This window comes from Rissa tridactyla, chromosome 3 (assembly GCF_028500815.1).
Source record: "Rissa tridactyla isolate bRisTri1 chromosome 3, bRisTri1.patW.cur.20221130, whole genome shotgun sequence".
In the NCBI taxonomy this organism is placed as follows: Eukaryota; Metazoa; Chordata; class Aves; order Charadriiformes; family Laridae; genus Rissa; species Rissa tridactyla.
In genome coordinates, this window is record NC_071468.1 from 106,181,844 (window position 1) to 106,204,773 (window position 22,930).

The following is a 22,930-nucleotide window of genomic DNA, read 5'->3' on the forward strand; positions in this document are numbered from 1 at the left end:
TAGCTTAGTGATTAAGGATACTCGTCCAGAAAGCAGAAGCTTAAGGATGGAAGACTCATTCAGCTTTTAGGAAATCATACATGCATCTTGTGCCTCTGTGAAGCGTGTGCTATTATCTAAGTGTGTCAGTCGGGTTGGGTGAGAGGCACTCCAGCGATTCTGTTCAAAAGACACTCAGCAACGAGGCCTGGCTAGGCTCATTTCACACTGGGTTGCATTTTATGCTTAACGTTGTTAACACCATACAAAGTATTTAGTCAGTGGGAGCCTGTCAAAGGTCATTGGCTAGTTCTTTTGTCTTGCTTTATTTTCATCTGTCACCATGATCTTTCACATTTGCCTCAAGATGGAAATTCTGAAACATCATCCTCCAATATACTTTGAACCCACTTCTTGCTGCTTGCAAAAGAGGTGGTGAAGGACTCTTTTGTAAATACCTAAATCAAGTTTTCAGATTGTACTGTGTGATCCAAGGGACTATGTACTGCTGGATCTGGCTGGGATGGAGTTAATTTCCTTCATAGCAGCCTGCATGGTGCTGGGTTTTGGTTTGTAACTAAAACAATGTTAATAACACACCAGTGTTTTCATTATGGCTGACCAGTGCCTGCTTTCCGCTCTTCCCCCTCTCCATGAGTAGGCTGGGAGGGAGCAAGAAGTGGGAAGGGGACGCAACTGGGACAGCTGACCTGAGTTTCTATGCCAAAGGGAGTTTCTATGCCATATAACATCACGCTCAGCAGTAAAAATTGCAGAGAGGGTTTCATGGGGGAAAGGGCCATTACTTGGAGACTCTCTTGGGCATCAATCTGTTTGTAGTAGGTGGTGAGTGATCGCCTTTGCATTGCTTGTTTTGTTTTTGCCTTTTTTTTTGCTTCACTTATTAAACTGTGTATTTGTATTAAACCTTATCTCTAAGGTTTTGTTGCTTTTGTTCTTCCTATTCTCTCCCCTGTCCTGCTGGTGGGGGGAGTGAGTGGGTGGCTGTGTGGGGGCTTAGCTGCTGGCTGGGGTAAACCTACAACAGGCTGCTAAAAGGGATGCTCGTGGCAAAGATAGAGATACTGAATTACTTCACTAGTGCCAGCCATAGTGATAAGCCATTAAGGGGCAGAAGTACATGCTTCTTGGGTTTTTTTGGTGTTGGGGTTTTGTTTTTTTTTCCTGTTTGGTTTTTTTTGTCTTTTGGTGTTTTGATGTTTTTTTTTTTTTATTGTAGCTCTGACAAATGTTTTCAATAATTTTCTTTGGATTTTTTATTTTATATGATTTTATTTATTATTCACACCTATCTCCAGTTACTCACAGACTTATGAACAGGACAAACACGGGTAGAATGCATCAGCCCTAAATATTATTGACAGGGAGCTTGCTGAAATGATTGCTGACTCGCTGCTTGCTTTTCTCATTATTCGGAGATTTACATTTGGGATCAGCCAAAGCAGGTATGTAGATTTGAAAGCATTTGTAAGTCACTTTAAAACACAATGCAGTTTTCAGATACAGCTCTACGAGAAACTGCAGCATTTCTATAAATAAGTTTTCATGAAGAAACTCTTTAACCATGAAACATTCAATAAGTTTCTCTTTAGTTAAAGCACTTTAATATATTTTTTGGACTAGAGACAGAAAAAAAAGATATCAAGCTTCTGAAGATTTTACTTTTTTAAGTTCCTCTTGTGAGTTCTCAAAGAGTTCTTTTGTCATTGCCTCAGTCAGTCCCAAAAGAATGCTTTAGTCATCTGTTATGTGGACAGCAAATACCTGTTACGGTGAGTAGATAGCTGCAGAAGAGCTGCATGCATCAAAGACCTGAAGCAGGAACTGAAAGAAGTGAATGAACCCCTTTATTAGGAAGCATTTACTTATGGGTTTAATGTAGTTGCTTTCATTAGTTAAGACTTACCATGTATTTTAGCAAATTAGCTGCTGCTATGTAGATGAGCATTAACAGAAGGAGAGAAAAAATAAACACTAAGAGCAATAATGCTAATTGGTGACATTAGAGTGCAGAGGGAAGTTCTGCTGTTCATAGTTTTCATATTCTTTCAGTTACCCTATAGAATTTTTCTGAGCTATTTTCTTGGGGATTTGGTCATAGTAGAACAGCAGCCCTGTTATGATGACAGTGAGACAAATAATTAAAAAGTGTTTTTCACCTTGCTTAGATGAAAAGGATCTGAGTTTAGTTTCATTTCTCCAGGTGCTACTTTGCTATAAGTATTTTGTATCCCAGTGCTGCATAAAAATAAAGCTACATAAGATCAGCAAATTATAGTACAATTTTAAAATTTTGTGGAATGCACAGTTCAACCTCACTGTTTGCCAGAGGCTCTAAGGAATGCAATTATTTCATCACTGAATGCATCTGGCAGCATTCTTCATTAAGTTGCAAGTTATAGTATACTTTTGGTCTCCCATGTCTTTTACATGCAAATGATAAAACTCACATGCTTTAAAACACATTTTTGCCATTTAAATTTTCACCCTTTTGCACCTTTACAGTGCTTTTGTAAAGGATAGCAAAATTTCAGAGAAAAATTAAAAAACAAATGGAGTAGCACATTATGGTGCTTGTGTTAAATGTATCCTTAAAAATATTACATAATTTCTGTAATGTACTTGTGGAAATCCGCTTTCTTTCAAGCTCTAAACATGTTGAGAAAGCAGCCACAATTAAGTAGTTCAGATTTCAGTACTACTATTTTACCCCCATCTATTTCACAGTCACTTAATTCCCTGGGTTAGAGAAACAGCAAGTACTCTGGCATTATGAGCATTTACGATGTGCATAATCTTCAAGTACAAAAGCAGAATTACTATAATTAAAACTGATGGAAAAATTCAGCTACCTGGCACAAAGGAGCTACAGGAAGAACTGGAGTCTTTGTTAAGCTATGGACAGAAACTGTAGCACTTCTTAGGTAAAGCACACTGAGAGTGCGGCTGGACAGCTATGATTTTAAGCAGTACTTCCTAAGGGTAAAAGGAGTTAAGATTTAGAAAACTTTAAAAAAATAATAAAAAAAAATGTGTCTCTTTTTAACCCTTTTATTTTGTATTTATTTCATTTATAAATGTTGAAAGATTTATACAAAGGATTTATAACAAATTATATCTTTAGGCTTAAATAAAGGGGCTCTTTCTTCCATCGTCTCCTCCTCCCACCTGTATAAAACTGAGCACCATTGAGGGAGACCAAATATTTAAGCTAAAGGAGAATACTGGAATAAGAACAAAAAGGTATAAACTATCCATGGATAAGTCTGGAGTGTTTTTGAAAGGGCTAGTAGAAAAAGAAATTACCTGGTTTTAAAACAGGACTTGATAGATTCAGGAACAGTGCTGTATGGTGTCCCTTGTCATCCCTGACAATCGCTAGGAAGACCTGTCCACTCATGCTTCCTTTGATCCTTACATCCTGTGCACAAACTAATCTGTCTTTATTTTTGGTCCCTCTGCTGGGTTTCCGCTCTGGTTGAGCTGGCTTCTCTGAAGCAATATCCTCTCTTTCTCATTTCCCCTTCCCCCATCTTCCTTTGCCTATCTAAACTGTGTTTTGTGGTTTTGACTAATTCACTACCTTATATTGGGTGACCCTCAGTATTTCATCAGGGTATAAGGAGCTAGGAGTGCCATACACTCTAGCTCAGTCTCATTAAGAGGACCAAGCTGCAAGCTAATGAAGAGTTAGTGTACACCCTTGTGATGTCGAATTGATTAATTAAATAAATGTGTTTGTAAAAGATTACACTTATGCTGTTTATACAAGTGAAACTCAGTTAGTTTGCATTTTGTAAATTTCCTGTAACAGAAAGGAAAATATAAGTTATTTAGAGGACTTACACCCACATAAAATTAACTCATTAATAAAATTGTTGTATTTCTGATCACAAGGAAGATTTAAAAACTCCTTTGAAATCATTGTATGAGCTGTACATAAGTATTTCTCTTCAAGAAGTCATTGACTTAATGAGAGTGTGATGTAAACAAGTGCACAGGTCTTATAGCTGTCACTAATATAACTATTAAAGAACTGGATCGGGAAGTCAAAAGGTTTTTTGCTGTTGTTTTTTGCGTAATATGGTATTAGATGACAAAAATTCTAATAGAAAAAGGTGTAGCCCTGTATTTAAACCAATATGGCTCTAGCTGAAATCAGTACTCTGGGGAAGAGAATCTAACTCTTCAGAAGACTGTAACGCGTTGATGAGATTTGCGTGATGTTCCCCTCATCAATTAGAACGATTTTTGCCAGTACAGGAAATGTTTAGTATTGAATAAAGGAATAGACTTTATGGAGACCTGTGCAGAATAAATATTGGCCTGTACAGTAGCACAATTGCAAGGAATCATGGCCTGGGGTTCTAAGAGATAGTGTGCAGAAGGTTCAGGTATGGGACTTTGCCTAACGCAGTTTTCTTCTAATGTGTACTGAATATTGCAGATGATCTGCTGTTTTATGGTGGTAGTAGCAATTTCATGCTTGGGCAGTTGTGGAAACAAAAGCATTAAAGACTGAAATACAGGGGTTCTATTACTATGAAACAGTGCTGAATTTTGTCCTTAGGTATTCCTGTTATCCTATTATGGTTTTCCACATGCTGTAAGAATTTCAGTGTAAAAGAGGAATGTTTTTTATTTTCTAGGTGCCCCAGTTCTTTAAGCCTGAAACAGTGAACATATAGATGATTACAAATAAATGTTATTCTTGATCCAAAGTGAAGGGCAGCCTGTTGAGCTGATCAGTCCATATCTAGGACTTCTGTCTTGTACTTCAGCAGTGAATGTGTAGACACTAAAAGCAGTTCTTGATGCTTGTTAATGTTTAGTCCTACATTAACTATGGATGTCTGTCAAATATCTGTTAGACAAGGAAGACTTAGTACAAAAGGATCCTTGTTTGTTGGAGAAGTTTATTGTAAGAAAAGAAAGCAGTGCCCAAATTGTCAACAATTTCTAAATTAGAGAATGCAGCCTATGACCTACTGGGTTTGATAACTTCAAAAGCTTCTGATTTAGCTTTTGCACTCAGTAGCGCAAGACAGCCTTCATTAAATATTGTGTATCATTCAACTGAAATTACCTTCATCATCATTTCATGCCATTGCCAGTGGACGATGGCAGTAGTTTTCTGACTGATACCTCTCTCCTCAGAGGCACTTCTAGTCAGATAAAATCCTTTTCTGAGAACTCTGCAAACACTGACAAAGAAAATTGGAACAGTAACAGCTACATTAAAACCTGCATTTAGTCTTTTTAGCTCAATTTGTGCCAACTGGAGTTTGTATAAACACAACCACTTAACTATCAGCTAGAAAGATTTTCAAATATATTTGAAGAATATGAACCTCCAGGGTTAGACTGCTGCAGTTTGTTTGATTGAAAAGGCCTGCATTTGGGATAGAAGCGTTTGCATTTCTACAGGTTCTGATTACGCTTAAACATACGCGTTTCCAGTCACACTCAGCAGATATGTGTATGTGTATTCGAACTGGAAGCGGCACTTTGATACTATAGTATGTGTTGCGGACATACCAGATATGTCAGTAATTATTTAGTAAGAATTGTATGTTTGTTTTCTGGTAATTCGGCCATTTCTGTCTGTTGTGATTTTTTGATACCTGAGACAATTCTTTCTTTTTCCATGGAATGTGTTAACAGTAGATGAGCAATAAAACACAGTGCTTATTGTAAAATTTTGAGTTCTATGGCTTTGAACTCTTTTCAATTATATCACATTGATAACAGTTGAGACTGATGGGAATTTCCAGAGAGAAGTCCTTGTAATACTCTGATATTCTTGGAATTTTTTTGAAGGATGGCAAAGTTACTTTCTCAGGGATAGGTTTTCATGCTTCAGGTAATAGTTCGCCTTAAGCAAATTTATTTAAACTTTTATTGCTTTAGGAAACAGCTGATTTGGCTCAGAATGTATTTTCCAATGCACAGTATGTATCAGCATCTTTCATATCCCAGATGTTTGTGTAAGCATTGATTTGAAGTGAAACATAGACTACCGTGTAATTGAATAGGAAAAAAACCATACAAAATAATGAAAAAGCATTTAAATAATTTCCTTTTTTGTCTATAATTCCTGATAATTATATCCCACAGGAGTGGTGTTATTTGTTTGAAGAAATAATGAAGCTTTCTGATTAAAAACATCTTTTACTGTATTTGTAGGCAGAAATAAGAGAAAAGTGCTAATTGAGTGACTAAGAGAAATTGCAGTTTAATTTAAATCTGTGAAAATGTACATAAGCTGCATTTTCTTGATAGGTAGGTAATGAGGAGGGGACGTTTTTAAAGTGATAATAAATAGGACTTTTAGTTCTCTAGATTTCATTGGGTTTTTTACTATTATACGTTAGGATCTCTTCCAGCCAAAATGATTCTATGACTCTATGATTCTAATTCTCTTCATATGTTTTACTACAACTTCTTGCTTATTTGCCTGCTGCATTACAGACTTGTACATAATCGTCCACCCAGGTACTTGTCAAGCCCAAGACTTGCACTTCACGTGAATTTCAAGTGTTTTATTTGTGGAGAGCGTGCACTTCAAGATCAGACATTCATGAAGAGATTCACTTCCTTTTACTGCAGAATTTTTGCTTCATACTTTTAGTCTGAGTTAGGTGTTGAATCTTAAATTTTCATATATAGATGTGAGATAGGATTCATTTCATCTGACTTCAGATGTTTGAAGTGTAAGGTTTTTATTCAGATTCTCCTTATTTCGAGACGCACCTCTGGATGACGATTCCTTTTTATGCTAAGATCTTTACTGATTTCTAGAAAAAAATGCTAACAGCTACTTTAGAGTTGAATCTTTTAAATGGCCGAAGTTAAATGATGTGACTTCTGCTCTTGGAATAGATCTTAGCTAAAGGGCCGTAGGGGTGAATTCATTCATCAAAGACATGTTCCTTTTCAGTTTTAATTGCTGTTACAGTGCTGATCTATAATAAGACAGAACCTGATTTAAACTGCCAAAACCTTTTCTAAATCTCTGAGCAGTGTGAATATTAATGATCAGGGTATGTTTGAAGGGTTAGAGCAAGCCACGGTAAACACGAGGCACCGGAATTTAGAAAGGGTTCAGATCAGCTACAAACTGTGCCACTGACTTGCCTGAGTTGGGTATACACGATTTCCCTCAAGTGGCTGTTGACAGTGAAAACGAGGCAACAAAGGTCATTTGGCTTTCCTAAAATGAGAGTCATATTTTTCTCTGCAGACTCTGGACTGTAGTTAGCAAAGTGAGATTGAGAAGCTCCTATTTATATTTTTAACATTCTCTCTGTTCTGTTCTTGAGAAATGTATGTGAAAAAGAGAAGCGTAATAAACTGTGGCTTGATGAATGCACTTAGAGATACGCAAAATTCACAAATTAGAGCCAGCATAAAAAAGCAAGTACTTCCTTTGATGCCCTTTTCTCCTTCATACATATGAACACACAAGTGCACACACACCCACAGTTAGCTGCAGTGAATGTATTTAATCAACTATTAAAAAAAACCCCAAACAAACAACATTCACTTTTACAATTCCCCTTTTATATTACTGCTGCAGTAAGGCAACGGTGCATCCAAAGCTACTGGATTTGTCTTTTTGGACTTACTGGACTTGTGCGAAAGCTTCAGCACCACAGAGCCGTGCATTATTTACTGACCTTCTGTACTGTTAATACCTTCTTGTGAGCACTGAAATTGATTTTATTTTTTCTTAGTATGTGCGTGGCTCAATACTACCACCTCTTCAGAATCTACCTAAGAATACAAAGTAGCTCCGGGAGAGTGTGATACAGTATGAGTATCTTTTAAGGTATTACTGCTTTGTAATTTTAAACCAAAGCATTAATATTAGAATACTTTCCTTTTCAAAGTATCATTTGAAATAAAAATCAACTTGCATGCTCTGTAGCAGTTTCTAATCTACTGTTTTGTTTTGTTCCGTGCCGGTTTTGGATTTAATTTATCTTCATGATATTTGACTAAGGTCTTCCAAAAGTACGTGAGGCAGTGTGTCCGTCATGCTGTCTCCTCTCATCTCTTGACAAATGTAAATGTTTGTGTGCAAACATTCTTTGCTTAGTTAAGAGAAAACACAGTTCTTATTCTGTGCTTGAAAGTTTTCTTCAAAATGTTTGTATCTTTTAGGAAGTTAAAATTCTTCCTTGTTATTCCAAAGTCAAGGAGTTAAAATGGTTCGCATTTGTGGCTTTTCTAAAAAGCCAATTGTGAATAAGAGAGTTCTCAGTATTAATTTTATTTGGTTTCTATTTCTTCCCATTACATACTTCAGTACAGTATTGTGACTGTATTATAAATTTGTTTGGTTTGAAATTGTCCATTAGATTTTACAAAATACTGATGTTGCTACACTGATGATAAGCTTAAATCATCTTTACTAGTATACTTACCACACAATGACAGGTACAATGGTGTCACAAGATACAGCAGCATTCCGTGACAGGATTTGGTGTTTCTTGCCGACTCTGACTTCCTACTACCCTGACACCGACCATCTGACATTTTTTCTTTGGAAGGGAATACATTGGGTGTCCATTTCTCTTCCTGCCCTGCCACCTTTCTGGCATTGTTGCACCCAGGCTGGATCCACTGAACCTAGACTATGTGGATAGCATTACTGCACCTCTTCCTTTAACTTTTTTGGGGGTTTTTGTGGGGCTTTTTTGCAAAACTGTCTGGAACCCACGGTGGTGGGTCAGCCCTGCCCAGCAGCCAAATGCCCACCCAGCCGCTCTCCCGCTTCTCCTCCTCAGCAGGACAGGGGAGAAAATAGGATGAAAAAGCTCGTGGGTCAAGATAAAGACAGGGAGATTGCTTACCAATTACCATCATGGGCAAAACAGACTCCACTTGGGGAAAATTAATTGATTTTATTGTCTATTAAAATAGATTTGGGAGGTGAGAAACAGAGAGGGAAAAAAAGGAACCAACAGTTTCCCCCTACCCTTTTTCCCAGGCTCAACGTCGCTCCTCTGCCCCCACACCAAGCCGCATCCTGCGAGGGGTCGGACGGAGCCGGCTGGAACCGGCTGGAACCGGCTGTGTCCGGCCCGGGGCAGCCCCGGCCTCTCCTCACAGAGGCCTCCCCTCAGCCCCCGCTGCCAGGGCCTGGGCTCCAGCACCCTGTACGCGTTACAAATAATGTTCATTACTCTCCTAATTTCAGATCAGGGTATTTGTGACCCCCCCCCCCCCCCCCCCCGTACGCTGCAGTTGTCTGCGTGGCAGCCTGCAGGACATTTACTCGTTAATTTTTTTGCAGCCAAGCATAGTTGGCCTGAGCTTGGAGGTTTTTTCAAGGATTCGGCCAAATGTCTTGCCACTTCTGGGACCAAATCCACTTTCAGGTAGGGGTGAGGAGTTTAAGCAACTTATTATTTTATTACTGATAATAGTAATATTCATTACCTGGTTGTGTGCCAGATTACGAAGTGAAGCACATCTGCTGTTTCAAGTGCTTGCATGTAATTTCATAATTACTTTTTCTTTTTAAAGAGAATAAAATAATTCATTATTTGTTAACTTTATATATGCGCTCATAGAAAATATTTCCAATTAAGCTTTGTTGGTCAATGACTCCAAAATTCAGTGGTTCTATCAGTACAGTGTGGCAAAAAAAAATTATTTACTGTCTTTTATAAACATTTTGCTCACATTTAAAAGCATTTGATGTAGTTGTGAAGGCTCCATTGAAATGTAGTTTAGCATAAATAGCGCAGAGTCATTAGTTGGTGTGGCTGGGCTAGGAGGAGAACATCAGTTCATTTCAAGGCCTAATGTGGATATTAATGAAGTTTGGGAAGACAAATTCATTAACTGGAAACTGAAAAGAGACTGCAGTATAATTTAAATATATGCAAGGATATACCAACGGTTTCTTCGATTTTCATCATAGGCATTTTTCATCTCTAGATTAGTTTATATATAGATACAGATACATGGAAATACATATAAATTTTTGTACATATGTCTGAACTATGTTTTCACATATGGTCCAACGTGAATATTATCAAGGTCTGTTTCAGCTTTTGAAGAAAACAGGTATAACCTGTAGATGTGTATGTGTGTATATATATATGTAGCTCAGCTATATATGGCAGAACAATAGAGAGATGTGCTATTTTTTCAGCTCCCATTCAGCTAATCACGGAGGTATTCCAAAACAGAACTATATTCAGGAATATTCATTTTGAATCTTGCTGGTGCATCCAAATATTATGTGGTGATAGATCTATATAAATGCCCTAATATTAAAACATCACTTTTGAGGAAAGATTTATGTGAGTTGGCATAGGTTTCATGAGTTTCTGAGCATTTTTTGGAAAGCAGCTGGTCTACATCCACCAAACAAACGTTTTATATTAATGTTCTAATTCTATTCTAGTTTAATTTAGTTGAATTAAATTTAAACTATTTGAGCTTTACCTCACTTAAAGATAATCTAGAATTTATGAATAAAGATAATGTAGAAATCCAGAGTCTTCAAATCAGGCACTAAATTAAAGCATCCAGTTCCTGCAGAATTTCAGAAGTATTTAGGAATAATGTGATAGCTGAATCTTTTTTAAGTTTTGCATATGTATATATCTTTGTAAGTTTATTTTAATATATATATAATTGGCCTTTATATATCAAATAGACGGTTATATATAGCATGTATGTATATTTTATATGTATAATAGTCTGCAGATAAAGGGAAGAACTATCTTTGTAACAGTAGGGTAGTAGTAGCAGAGGTACCAATCATCTTCAGTCCTTAGTAATAAATAATGTCTAATATATTGCAGAAAATAAGGGGCAGAGGATTTCAGGAGACGTAGTTGTTCTTATACATTAGAACTCAAGACACACTGGTTTACTTTGCAGCACTGGCACACTCTTGTATCACCTTAAAGAAGCATTCTGATTTTACTGTGCTTCTGTTCCTGGTTATTCCTATTGCGATCATCTTGAGAGAGTTTAGTCAGAAATCAATGATCATAATGGTTTCTTCCACAACGCTTTTTTGGGGTTTTTTTCCACAATGAAACCTCAAGTTTTCTGGTAGTCAGTTGTCCACAAAATCTTTGACTTGAGCGGAACACCTGGTATCAGAGTACTGGAGGTGAGTAGGTAGCACTAGCTGTTGTATTTTTGGTAGTAAATCACTTCAATGTGGATTAAGCCTGTGAAAGAAAAGTAAAAATGCTTGAGTGAAGAACAAGAAGAGCAGAGAAATGGGGCCCTGGGGGAGGGACAGTTCTGTCCATTAGGAAGGAAGAACATGAAAGGAAATGCAGGTCCTTTCTGGGAAACTTGCTTAGGCTGCAGGCACTCTTATTTTTTTCTTTTCTTTTTTGTCCTCCCTTTTTTTTTCCTGTAAATCTCTGTCTCTTATGCATTACCTGCCCATTTGCTTCTAGACCCTCATTCCTCAAACTCTCTAATCTGATTAGACTCCCTGTTATGTGCTTTCTCTGACCTCATTGAGCTCTTGCTCGTCCCCTGCAGAGCTGGATTTCCTAACTTAATGGGTGCAAAACATTATTGTTCCCTCTCAGGACTCTCTGTGGTCAGTAGTGCAGGTTGTTAGCAATGGAAGTCATTGTTTGACAGACTGGAACATGGGTGGGGAGGATGGAGGCAGATGCTGTAAATCTGTATTAAATATATGGATTTTACAGGTACAGCAAACACTAAGCTTTCAGCAACAGTACTTACGTACAATATGGGTGATTCATGTGTCTGCTCACTTAATCAACCAAATCAGAACATGTCCCTGTCCAGACTGTTTTCTTCAGTGTTAGTGTTGGGGGTTTTGTGGTCAATTCTCTTGCTTATTCTTTTCCAGAATATTTTTAGAGCCTAAAATTCTTAGCCTGTGTGACTGCTTACTTGATTTCTTCTCCTGTTTTGGGTTTTCGTATCCCTCAGGCATAAGCTTGATGTTTTCACATGGGTGTAAGCTGATGTAAGCATTGTTTCAGATGCACTAGAGAAAGCGTTATAATGTTTGAGGTAATCCTGCATCTCATGATGTTGGCCAATGTAGCATTGTGCTAAAATAGTGATCTAAAGAAACACAAGTGCCAGCTTCTCCAAGTACAACATTAGACCAGTAACTACATCTATAGGAGTTAGTTTGCTGCAGATAGTTACTTTTCTGCTTGATACACGCGTGCTCTGGTTGTGCTCAGATTAGAGGCCACAGGTGTTAGCATCCATTTCTGACAAACAGGATCAGGGCTGCAGACCTGCAGGCCATGTACAAACCAAACACAATACTTGATTCCTGAGTGTCATGGATAAGAAACTGTGGAATACCTCTCCGCTGTAATAGGAAATTAGTTCCGTCAAATACATTGTCTGAAATTCTGCATTTAAAAAAAGCTCCTTAAGTGGTAGAGTGCTAGGCCTTTAATTAAATTCTGATGCTTTCATACATGTGTCTATACACATATATGTGTGTATATGTGTTCCCTTCTGATTAGCAAATACTTACAGATAACAAAGACAGTCACAAAAATCAAGACTATATTTGGAAGAGAGAAATGTACTTAATGCATCACCTAACTGAATCAAACCAAATAGTTAAGATCTTAACCTTAAGATTACTTAAGATATGTATGATGTATTAATATATATGTGTCTGTTTATGTGTATACACACACAATTAATGTACTATATCTACCTAAACACATATTTCCCTACTACCCTATGCCGGATTTATAAAATCAGTTTGTTTGTAGAAGTTCTGTTCAGCTTCAACTTGCCCACCAAATTATTTATTCAGGTTGTTCCATTGGTCTTGCCTACTTTTATCTATTGTTAATGTGGCTTGACCCACAAGATATTCTTCATTCCCAGTCAGAAATGTTCATACTGAGTTTATTATAGATCAACAGAGATGTTGATTTCATTGTAAGTAATGTTCTTTCATGACTGGTGATTCTTTGGTTTAAAGTAGCTGTTATTTGTCACACTGACAGGTACACCTACTGCGAAATGCTGGCGATGAAGTTACCATCACTGTTCAGTACCTCAGGGAAGCTCCATCATTTTTAAAGCTCCCATTAGGTAAGAGGAAATTAACGGATAGGAGTAATTTGTTTTCCTCTTTGCAGTATTCTCACAATAAGATGACAGTGACAGAAACAGGAATTCAATCCTTGAGCTTTTTACAGGAAGAAATAGAAAGTTGTGTGTGTACTTTATTGCTTAACACATAAGAATCTAATGCATACCGCATGTCTGCTTCTGTATAGTTTATTCAAGTTTTGCCTGAATACAATAAAATAATGTTTACAGACATTTGAATCAGACATTCACGCTGAAAGGTATTTTCGGGACACTTACCAAACAAATGGATAACATTAATTGTGCATATTTCATAAATTACTTCGGTGTTTTGATCATTTTTTTCAGAGAGCAGAATTACGATGTGACAACTGAGTACTCTTAAGAATGGTGAATTGTTTATGAACAATGCAGATGAGGGAAATTTTTGGTTCTTATGGTTAGCAAATATAAATATTCAAGATACTCACTTGAAATCAATGTTGCAAGTAGAAAAGTGTGCATAATATACCAGCTAACTTAATCAGACCAGATAATTTTGCACCAGTTTATCTTACATATGATCCTCTTTCAAATTAAGCAAAACAGATTTAAAGTGTGTCTTGTTTTGGGGATTTGTGTAAGTTGGGCTCAACTATGTACTTGGTTTTTCTTGATTTCAACAGAATCATAGGTCTCGTAGGTCTAATTCTTGTCATTAGAAGAGTGTCTGTCATTTCATCTAGATTCCTATACCTATTAAAAGCAAACTTGAAGAGCCTCTACTAAGCTAAACTGTACACATCATGCTAAAACCATTGTTTCTGTTCTTACTGCGTATCATTTCCATTTGAAAACGGAATCTCAATTAGAAGAAATCTTATATTTGGAGATCGGTCTGGTCAGTGTTCCTTATAATGAAACTTCAGGATTTGTCTTCCTACTTTTCTATCATAGGTCATCAGACAACTATAGACTAATAAAGCCTTGGATAACTGTGGCTAAGCTTAGACATGATTTTGGCAAGCTAGCAGGGTCTTCCCAGTAGTTTCTGTGGTGTTGGACATATTCACTTGTGGTTATGACAGTCCTATAAGCAATTTTATCTCATCTTGTTGATTGACATCACATACACGCTTGGACTCTGTCACTTGTGGTTGGTTAACCTTGGCTAAGAGCCAAGCTGCCACCCAGACACTCTCTCACTCCTCCTCCTCAAACACAACATGGGAAGAAAATAGAATGAAAAAACTCTTGGGTCAAGGTAGAGACAGAGAGATCACTTATTAATTACCATCATGGGCAAAATAGACTCAACTTGGGGAAATGTAATTAAACGTATTGTCTATTAAAATAGATTCAGGCAGTGAGAAACAAAGGTAAATAAACTGAAACAAAACCTTCCCCTCGCCCCTTTTCCCAGTCTCAGCTTCGTTCCTGACTCTTCTACCTCCCCTGCAAGTGGTGCAGGGTGATGGGAAATGAGGGGTTGGAGTCAAGTGCCAAGGGTTCCTCTCTGCCACTCCTTCCTCCTCATACTTCTACCCTGCTCCAGCATGGATCCTTCCCACTGGGTGTAGTTCTTTACAAACTGCTCTAGCTTGGGTCGTCTCCATGGCTTGAAGTCCTTCAGGAAAAATCTGCTCCAGCATGTGCCCCCACAGGCTGCTGCTTCCTTCAGGGCATAGCCACCTGCTCCAGTATGGGTCCCCCATGGGCTGCAGTGTGGGTATCTGCTATGATGTGGTCCTCCATGGGCTGCAGGGAAATACTTGCTTCACCATGGTCTCTCCATGGCCTGCAGGGGAATCTCTGCTCCAAGGCGTAGACCACCTTCTCCCTCTTCTTCTTCACTGACCTTGAGGTTCGTATGATTTTTTTCTCACACTTTTTTCTTCGCTCCTCTCTCTGCTGTTTTGCCCTTTCCTATGTTGTTTCTTAGGGGTGCTACCAGCTTGGCTGCTGGGCTCAGCTGTGCCCTGCAGTGAGTCTGCTGGAGTCAGCTGGAGCCAGTTGTGTCTGGCCCAGGACAACCCCTGACCCTCTCCCAATTCTACTATGCAATAAAGTACTTCCCAACTCAGAGTGCAGGCAAGATTTAAGTGTATACATGCATAAATCTGAAGCATCTTGGCCTTTCTTAGCATCCCAGAAGACTCAGGCACATGGTCCCCTACCATCAAGCAGTCAATCAGACCAGCTTCTATGCTGGCAGTTTTAGTACTGTGGTGTGTTCACTTCAAATGCAACCATATTGTCTCTTCCTATTAACTAGTATTATTAATATTTCTTATAAGTACATCATCAGAAGTAGCATCTGCCTGCCCTGCTTCTTTCTCATACCCCTTCCTTCTGTACACTGTCTCATGCCGTGGCTAGCAAAAGCGCAGAGAAATATCTTCCTACAGTTCTCACCATGTTTTTGTGGTTGCTTCACTCCTTCATGGATTGTGAACAACAAATACAGGATTTGGCATGGATTTAGACATGGATACTGATTAACTGGCACTTAAGGATGAGATAAGGACTGCTTGTTTCTCTGTTTGGAGGAGGCCCTAACCCAGGGTGGTATGCCAGTATTGATCATTTTCTCTTTCACAGGGACTTTTGGCCCTTACTAGGCTATTATGAGACTGTCCATAATAGTAAATTAAATTACGCCAGGAAATATTCTCTGCCACAGGAATCTGATCAGCAATTTTATAAAATATTGCAGAATGCTTGGCCTAATTTTGCATAGGGCAAATACTTCTTTCTCAAAAAACTATCGTGCCTGGATCAGAAGTTAGCACGGGCCAGTAGGGTCATTAACTGTCTGCTTCATTGGGTTGTCTGGCTCCATGGCTAGGTTGATTCCTCATCCCATGGCCTGTGGTTTGCTCTAAGGTCACTGTCAGCTAGAGAGAGAGTAGATTTGTGTTTCTGAAAACCAAAGGAAGGAATTTTGGGTTTTGGTGATGGATCAGGAAGTTATTAGTGGCTATGAGGGTTATTTGTTATTCTGTTACAGAATACTTACGGCATCAGCTCTTGGGTATTGTCACTAAGGATTCTCTGGAGCTAATTCCATTAACCATTCCAGAGTGGAGCAGGGCTTGGAGGACCCTTTTAGATAAGATTCACTACTGCTGGGAAGACTCTTCAGGGCATTTTATGGTAAAACAGGCTCTCTTCAGAATTTTTCTTTTTGATAGTTATACCAAATTATCAGAATGTTCTGAAGTTGCAAAGTTTGCAGTGTAATCAATAATTACCAGGAATGTTTTGTTTGATTTAAATTTTGTGGTTGTTCCGGAATGGGCTTTTTTTGCTGTGACTGTTGATGGGACTCTGAGTTGAGCAGAACTTTAGTAGAGACCTTTCTAGGTCTAGAAAGCTTAAGGCTTTTAAAGTTAAAAATAAAATCTAGGCTTTATCAAAATGAGTAGTAGAATACCTAACTTTTAAATTGAAAAAGCTCAAGTGATTCTGTCAAAAAGAATGTAAAAAGATTTATAAACAACTCCTACCTGTACCACTGCAAATGAGTTCTGGCTTTAGGTTTAGTGTCAGCTAGCTTGGTGATTTCCTGAGTTGCTGCTAGCTCTGCAAAATCCCCTGTGATCCTTACAGAGTTTCTTTTCCTCACCTCGGAGTTCTGCCTGCCTTTTTCCTGCTACCCCTAGGTGCGTCTCAATCTCTTTTGTGAAGTGCAGACTCCTATATCCTTGCTGTCTCTGTCTCTCTCTCACCCCTTCTCACCTTACAGGGTAAGGTGTTTTTTACTCTGACCATACTCAGCTATTACTCAGGTAAAGATGAGGCAAAGATTGTTTCCTTGCACACACAATCTTTGGCGATGCAGGATCTGGAAAGAACAATAATGCCACAATTAAGAATAAGCAAATTAAACAGATGATGCCTGTCATAGTGTAGGTTTGCATTTCTCATAGACTGGCTGTCTAACTATGATTTGGGTGAGATAAGAGGAGAGCTAGGCAATAATGATTGATAAAAGTCTCACAACATACCACATACTTTTTTTCTGGCATTGGTACCCATCAGGATGCTGCACTGTAGTCATGGAGGGGGGTGTTACCTGTAGCAGATGTTTTATTTTACATAAGCACTTTGGTTTGGTAGTCTTTCTCTAACTAGTGTTCTGGAGTTTGGACTGGTACCTAACACTTGATTTGGGGTCTCATCTATATGTGCAAGGGCTGCAGTATCAGATAGTACAAGATTTACTTTGTGTTAGTATATTTTGTGTCATGTATACCATGCATGTGTACATACCATGTTTGGTTCTAAGAACAGGGAGGAAAGACTGCCTGATTGCTCTGGGGCTGCCATGTGGAGAGGCAAACATAGCTCCTTAGAGAGATGAGAGCGCTGCACCTTCCATGCAGTTGAGCATATACAGAGGGAGCTTCTAAAATGCTGAATGAGACCATGAAGGAGTAGTCAGTGAGTGAGTGAGGCAGAATAGGCAAGGAGTGGACTAAAAAACTTATGAACTTGCTGGCAATCAAGTGGTGGAGGTAGCATAGCTTGAGAGAGGCTGTGTAGTTTGTTTGACTCAGAAAACCAAAGGAAGCTGCTGAACTGAAAAGCAGGTCTGCAGGGACACTGTGGGAGGAGGGAAGTTTGTTCCTTAAGCCTTTTATTATTAGCTTTCCCATACAATGGATGTCAGTTTTCTCTACTTAAAAGAAATTATTCTAATGTACTATTTTGTATTATGGTAAAACCTGGATTTAGAGATTTGAAAAGTGCATGTCTCTTGATACGCTTAAATTGCTGAAGAGGCAGGATAATTCCACTTTAAGAATCTGATTAACTCATGGACCTGCCATAGTTGTCTACTGTCAGAGGCAGTGGGATTCCCCAACAGGCAAACTCTTCAGTGGAGAATGTAATGCCAACTTTTTATTTCATTATTTTTATTTTAAAAAATTAGCAATTATCTTCTGTTCCAGCAAATCACTGTGATCATCTATGGGTCTGAAAATAGATTTTTGTAGTCTACTGTACATATATAATAGCTACAAAATCTTGTAGCTGGATACTAAAGTTGGCACTTGAGTTAGAGCCATACAAGCAAAGCGTAACGGTTCCTTCTGCTGACATCATCTAACGCTGTACAGAAAGGACTTCAAATGAAAACATGATGAAACTTCAGAATTCAGTGTATAATTCTGAGACCACATCACTGAACTGACAGAGATTTGTTATGGAGAAAATGAGCTTTTGTTAAATTAAGTTCCATTTTGCTAATCTTTCAGATATGTGGAATAGATACATGCAAAAATATATGACTAAGAATGACTCTTTGACTTTTGTGATGTTAGACTTGACAGACCTGTTAATGTGGAATGATTTACAGGCAATTTGAGGTGACTTCTTCAGATAGAAAAATGGATTTTCAGTGATGATGAATGTAATGCTGTGAAATTGATTTTAGGTGCTTTATTGATAAGACCAAGTGCTATCTGACAGTAATTGTATATTATTGGTGCTATGTGTTACCACTTCACATTTAAGCAAAAGTTACATAATGATGTGACTTTGTGTGGTTTCCATTATTGTATGTTATAAAAGTATTCAGCTTTCCTGAAGTCACTTTAACTACTAAAGTTGGATCATGAAGCATAATTGCTAAAGGAAGAGCTATCTTGAAGAATATAGCTGTGTAATCTTAACATACTAACATAGTATCAACATTTAAAGATGACTGTTTGATTTTAATTTCTCAGTTTGAGAAGGTACATCATTCTTGAAAGTAATTGGCATTTTGAGAAAAAGATATATCCATTCATAAAGTGTATGTATGTGTACAGTTAGTATTTGCCACAGAATTTCTTACTAGCTTTGTTTATAAATATAGTCCATGGTTATACTCTAAGGTGAGACTCAATACCCACTCAATAGGAAATTTATTTGTTAAATTAATGGGATTTGTGCAACTTAATTTCTTATTTGAGTATCTCATTCTCAGTGTAGAAAGGCTTAATCTTGCCAACAGTTAAGCATACAAATAATTCCCATGAGCACAGCCTCTATAAAGTGACATACAGCTACTTTTTTTCTTTCCAGACATAAAGTATAGCATATGGTCAGACACATTTTGTTAGCTGTCATTACAAAGTACAAGTAGTACTGGTTTGGTGATTTATATTAAAAATTCTTCCCATGATTTACGACTGGAATAGATATTGCCTCATATATACCTATATTTTTAACATAAGCGATTTTTTTTTCATTATCTGATTTTCAGGTTCCCCTGGACCATCCAGTGATCACAGCAGTGGAGCTTCATCACCTCTCTTTGACAGTGGCTTACATTTAAATGGAAACTCAACTAACACTGTAAGCAAATGAATAATAAAAACATGGTGTAAGCTATGTAAGTTCTCTTCCCATTCTGAGCTTCAAAATGCTAGTGTAGGACTGTGAAACTACCCTTATTTTGTGGGGTTTGCTTGCTTGCTTGCTTGCTTGGTTGATTTTTAAGTGCATACACTGTAAAATTCTGTACTTACAAAGTAGCCAACATGGGGCCCTGGGCTGCTAGATTCTTGCTCTGAGGCAACTGAGAAGCTTGTAGGAGTGAGCACAGCAAGATTTAATCATCACTGAGGCATGAATTCTTGTGATTTTTTGTCATACTTAGTTGAATTTTAGTATTGCACTATTGAATTTAGTCCAGCTAGAGATTCTGAAATATACGTGGAATTCAGAAAATACAGTAAAGTTGAATTATTGGAGCAAACTTTCATGATAGGAAAGAAAGGGAGAAAAGAAAAAGAAATAAAATGGGGAAGCAGATTTAGGGGGGAAAAAGGTCTGTTTCTTTAATCCAGAGGATATTCAGTTCTTTTTTGTTCAGTGAACATCTATGATTGAATTAGTTGTGGCATTGTGGGGAAAAAAAATAATAAAATTAATGTCTTCAGGAAAAATACTAGTCACCAAAGCCAAAGAAGATAGGATGTCTTAGTAGGGGACAATGCTGCTCTTTTAAAAATGAAGACTGAAGATGTAAATACTAGCTGTGCTAGGACATGGACCTTCATGCTCAAAACTTGTTTAGCTCCTAACAAATTGCAGCTGTAGTCTTTCAGCTGGATATTAAATTTTGCAGGAGTGCCCAGTGAATGGAGTGAAGACTTCTCTCCTCTGCTTTTCCTTTTTTTTCCTACTCAGCCAAAGATGTCAGTGTCTGCTGCTTACTGTACTTCTCCCAAGCTTTGCAGTTTTCTGAGCACTCTCTCTAAACTAATCCTTAAGGCTTTTTTTTTTCATCTGATGAATATATAAATATATACATACGATAAATAAATAAATTGAAATATGCTTTTCTGAGCTGATGCCTGTACCTTAGTGCTTGGGGTCCAAACTGAGCATAGATACAGAAGGTTTCATGTTTATTTGTTTTTAATTATCTGATAATTATTACCTTTAATTACCTTGTATTGTTGTCTTACTAAAGAACCCCAGCCTGTCCTCAGGGTCTAGCATTCTGCAATGCCTGTTTATCAGGTGCTCTGCAAACAATCAAAGCCCTTTCTGCAAAGAGCTCACATTATAAGAAGAGGGCTGTGGTCAGATAATTGCCTGTGATTGCATTAGCATGTTTTAGTAAATTAGTGCCTATTAAGTGCTAGAATGAGTGTGCCATAACTTTCAATAATCATTCGGAGTCTACTGTGGGAATTGCACACTTCGAATTCTACACATTATAAAAACATAAATAAGTGGCTGGAGTTTTGTAGTCTTGTAACAGAGTAATTTAGAGTTAGTTTCCAAGGCAGCACACGAAAGACTGTGCATAAGGTTGAAATATAAGTGGAAAAATAGAAGGTAAGAAAAGGGGAATACTAAGGTACTAGCTTGTTTTTATACAGCACTTAATTTTTCTGAAGTTTGACATAAAGTCACATGAGGAGCTATGTATGCACCAAACACTATGACCTAGAAGTAAAATAAAGCAAAACAATCTACCTTCTGTCTAGCCTAGTAAAAAAGTCATGATCTCTCTTTATAGGAAAGAGAAACAAAATGAAAAATTGCCAGTTTCTTATTGTGAAATTGAAAAGCAAGGTTCTGAGTATTCTGAACAGGAAAGAATGGGTTTTGAGGTGGTGCTTTCTGCTGGAGGTGTGGGGTCAGACTTTTATCAAACTAAGCTGTGAGTGAAACTGAGCTGTGATCAGATCTTCAGAAGTGGTTATGAATGTGTTTCGACTACGAGCTAGTGAGTGCTTCTACTTTGTTTAATTAGATATTTTCATTTTTATAGTTAAGGAAGAGCAGAACTGACATCTCCTATAATGGTATTACCCATTAAGGCTAAGGATGTTTAAATCCCTTTTTAATGTCACCTTGGCTGTGGAGATGTGACTCACTTTGTATGTTGCATCTTGTAAGTTTGCGTTGTACTTGTATGTACCTTTCTAACCACAGTCAGATCTGTGTCATGTTAGACAATGCACGTACATTTGAGTGTAAATTCTGCTCCAAAAAGCACGCCATCTAAAGGAAAGGACAGGAGTGAGAGGTAAGGAATGACTGTTTTGCCAGTTTTACCAAGCTGTCATTAGCATGTCTGTTCTGAAAAACAATAATATAGAGACACTTGAGCTAATGTGTGTTCAGGCTGTAAAATTCACATGAACAATAGAATATGTTGTGGTGATACTAGCTTGTGTCACATAGGCAGTAGTTTAGCCATGTTAACATCAAGCTGCTTCTGCCTGGTATGATTATACCGTTTTTAGCTCAGGTGCTAGCTTACCTCTATTAGATATTATCTTTATCACCTCTGCTGTGAAGCATCTGTTATATGTGACGTGATACCATCTTCAGGATTTATATACATCCTCCCTATAACATCAGAGCAGTTTGCAGTATAGCACTTCAACAGGGTTCTCTGGAACACAGAGAAATGAGCTGAAGTGCCCTCTTCACACCTAATTATTTTGTGCTTGAGCACTGTGACAAGTACCATAGAGACTGGTAGTGGCAGATACATTCATCTGTATCTTATAAGTTATCTTATTAAACACAATGTGAAGTTTCAGAGGGGAGCATAAAACATTCAGAGGAGGTGGTCTCTAGGCTAGTGATTACAGGTTGTTTACCTGAAGGATTCTAACTACAAAACAATGAAGAAAATTTTGTAGAGATATTCTCCTAGATGTCCAAATATCCTCGATGTCCAGGCCAGCTTTCTGGAGAAAGTGAGGGTGAAAAAAAAAAAAAAAAGTGAACGGAAATAAAAGAAATTCCCGTTTAAGACACCATTGAATAATATGATAGTTACTTTGCAAAGGGAGAATGAAGTAGGTTTTCATTTTTTTGAAAATCCAGCTTCGCTGAAGTGTCTAGAAGTTCTAATATGTGAAGTGAGACCAGAGTAAATCGTGATTTTCTGTGTGTTCATGTAATATTTAAGAACTCTAATGTGATTTTGATAGTGTAAGACTAGTTTAGTTGGTTAAAAAAGGCATTGCATACTTCATCATCAAGTACAGTTTTAAAAAAGAAAAAATAAAGATGCTCAACTCTTGGTGGATCAGTGGAATGCTGAACCTTTAATGTCTATGGTAGTCCTAGTTCCAGAGTGAGAGAATGATACGGTTCAATACCAAATGTGTAAAGGCAAAAAGGGAAGAGGATCCAAGAAAGGGGGGTGAACACCCTCTTGCTGAGAGTAAAAGCTATTCTGATAGATACGTTAGTGGAGTGTGTGACCAGACCACAGAACTGAGATTGAATTGATGCCCTACATCTGAAAGCTTCAATAGTTTTATTTTTTGAATGTTCCTGTAGTGTCTTCCAAGTCAGTATAAACACACTATTGATTGTTCTTAAG

At 37.8% G+C, this 22,930-nt stretch overlaps 1 protein-coding gene across 1 annotated transcript in view; it reads left to right on the top strand.

Annotated features, from left to right (window-relative positions):
• The window catches only part of SNTG2 (syntrophin gamma 2), a 276,316-nt gene that overhangs the window by 160,329 nt on the left and 93,057 nt on the right, over positions 1-22,930 (top strand). The window contains exons 7-8 of the mRNA XM_054195752.1: positions 13,008-13,095; positions 19,331-19,422. Of these exons, the coding sequence (XP_054051727.1) occupies positions 13,008-13,095; positions 19,331-19,422 (180 nt within the window). The remainder of the gene's footprint in view (positions 1-13,007; positions 13,096-19,330; positions 19,423-22,930) is intronic.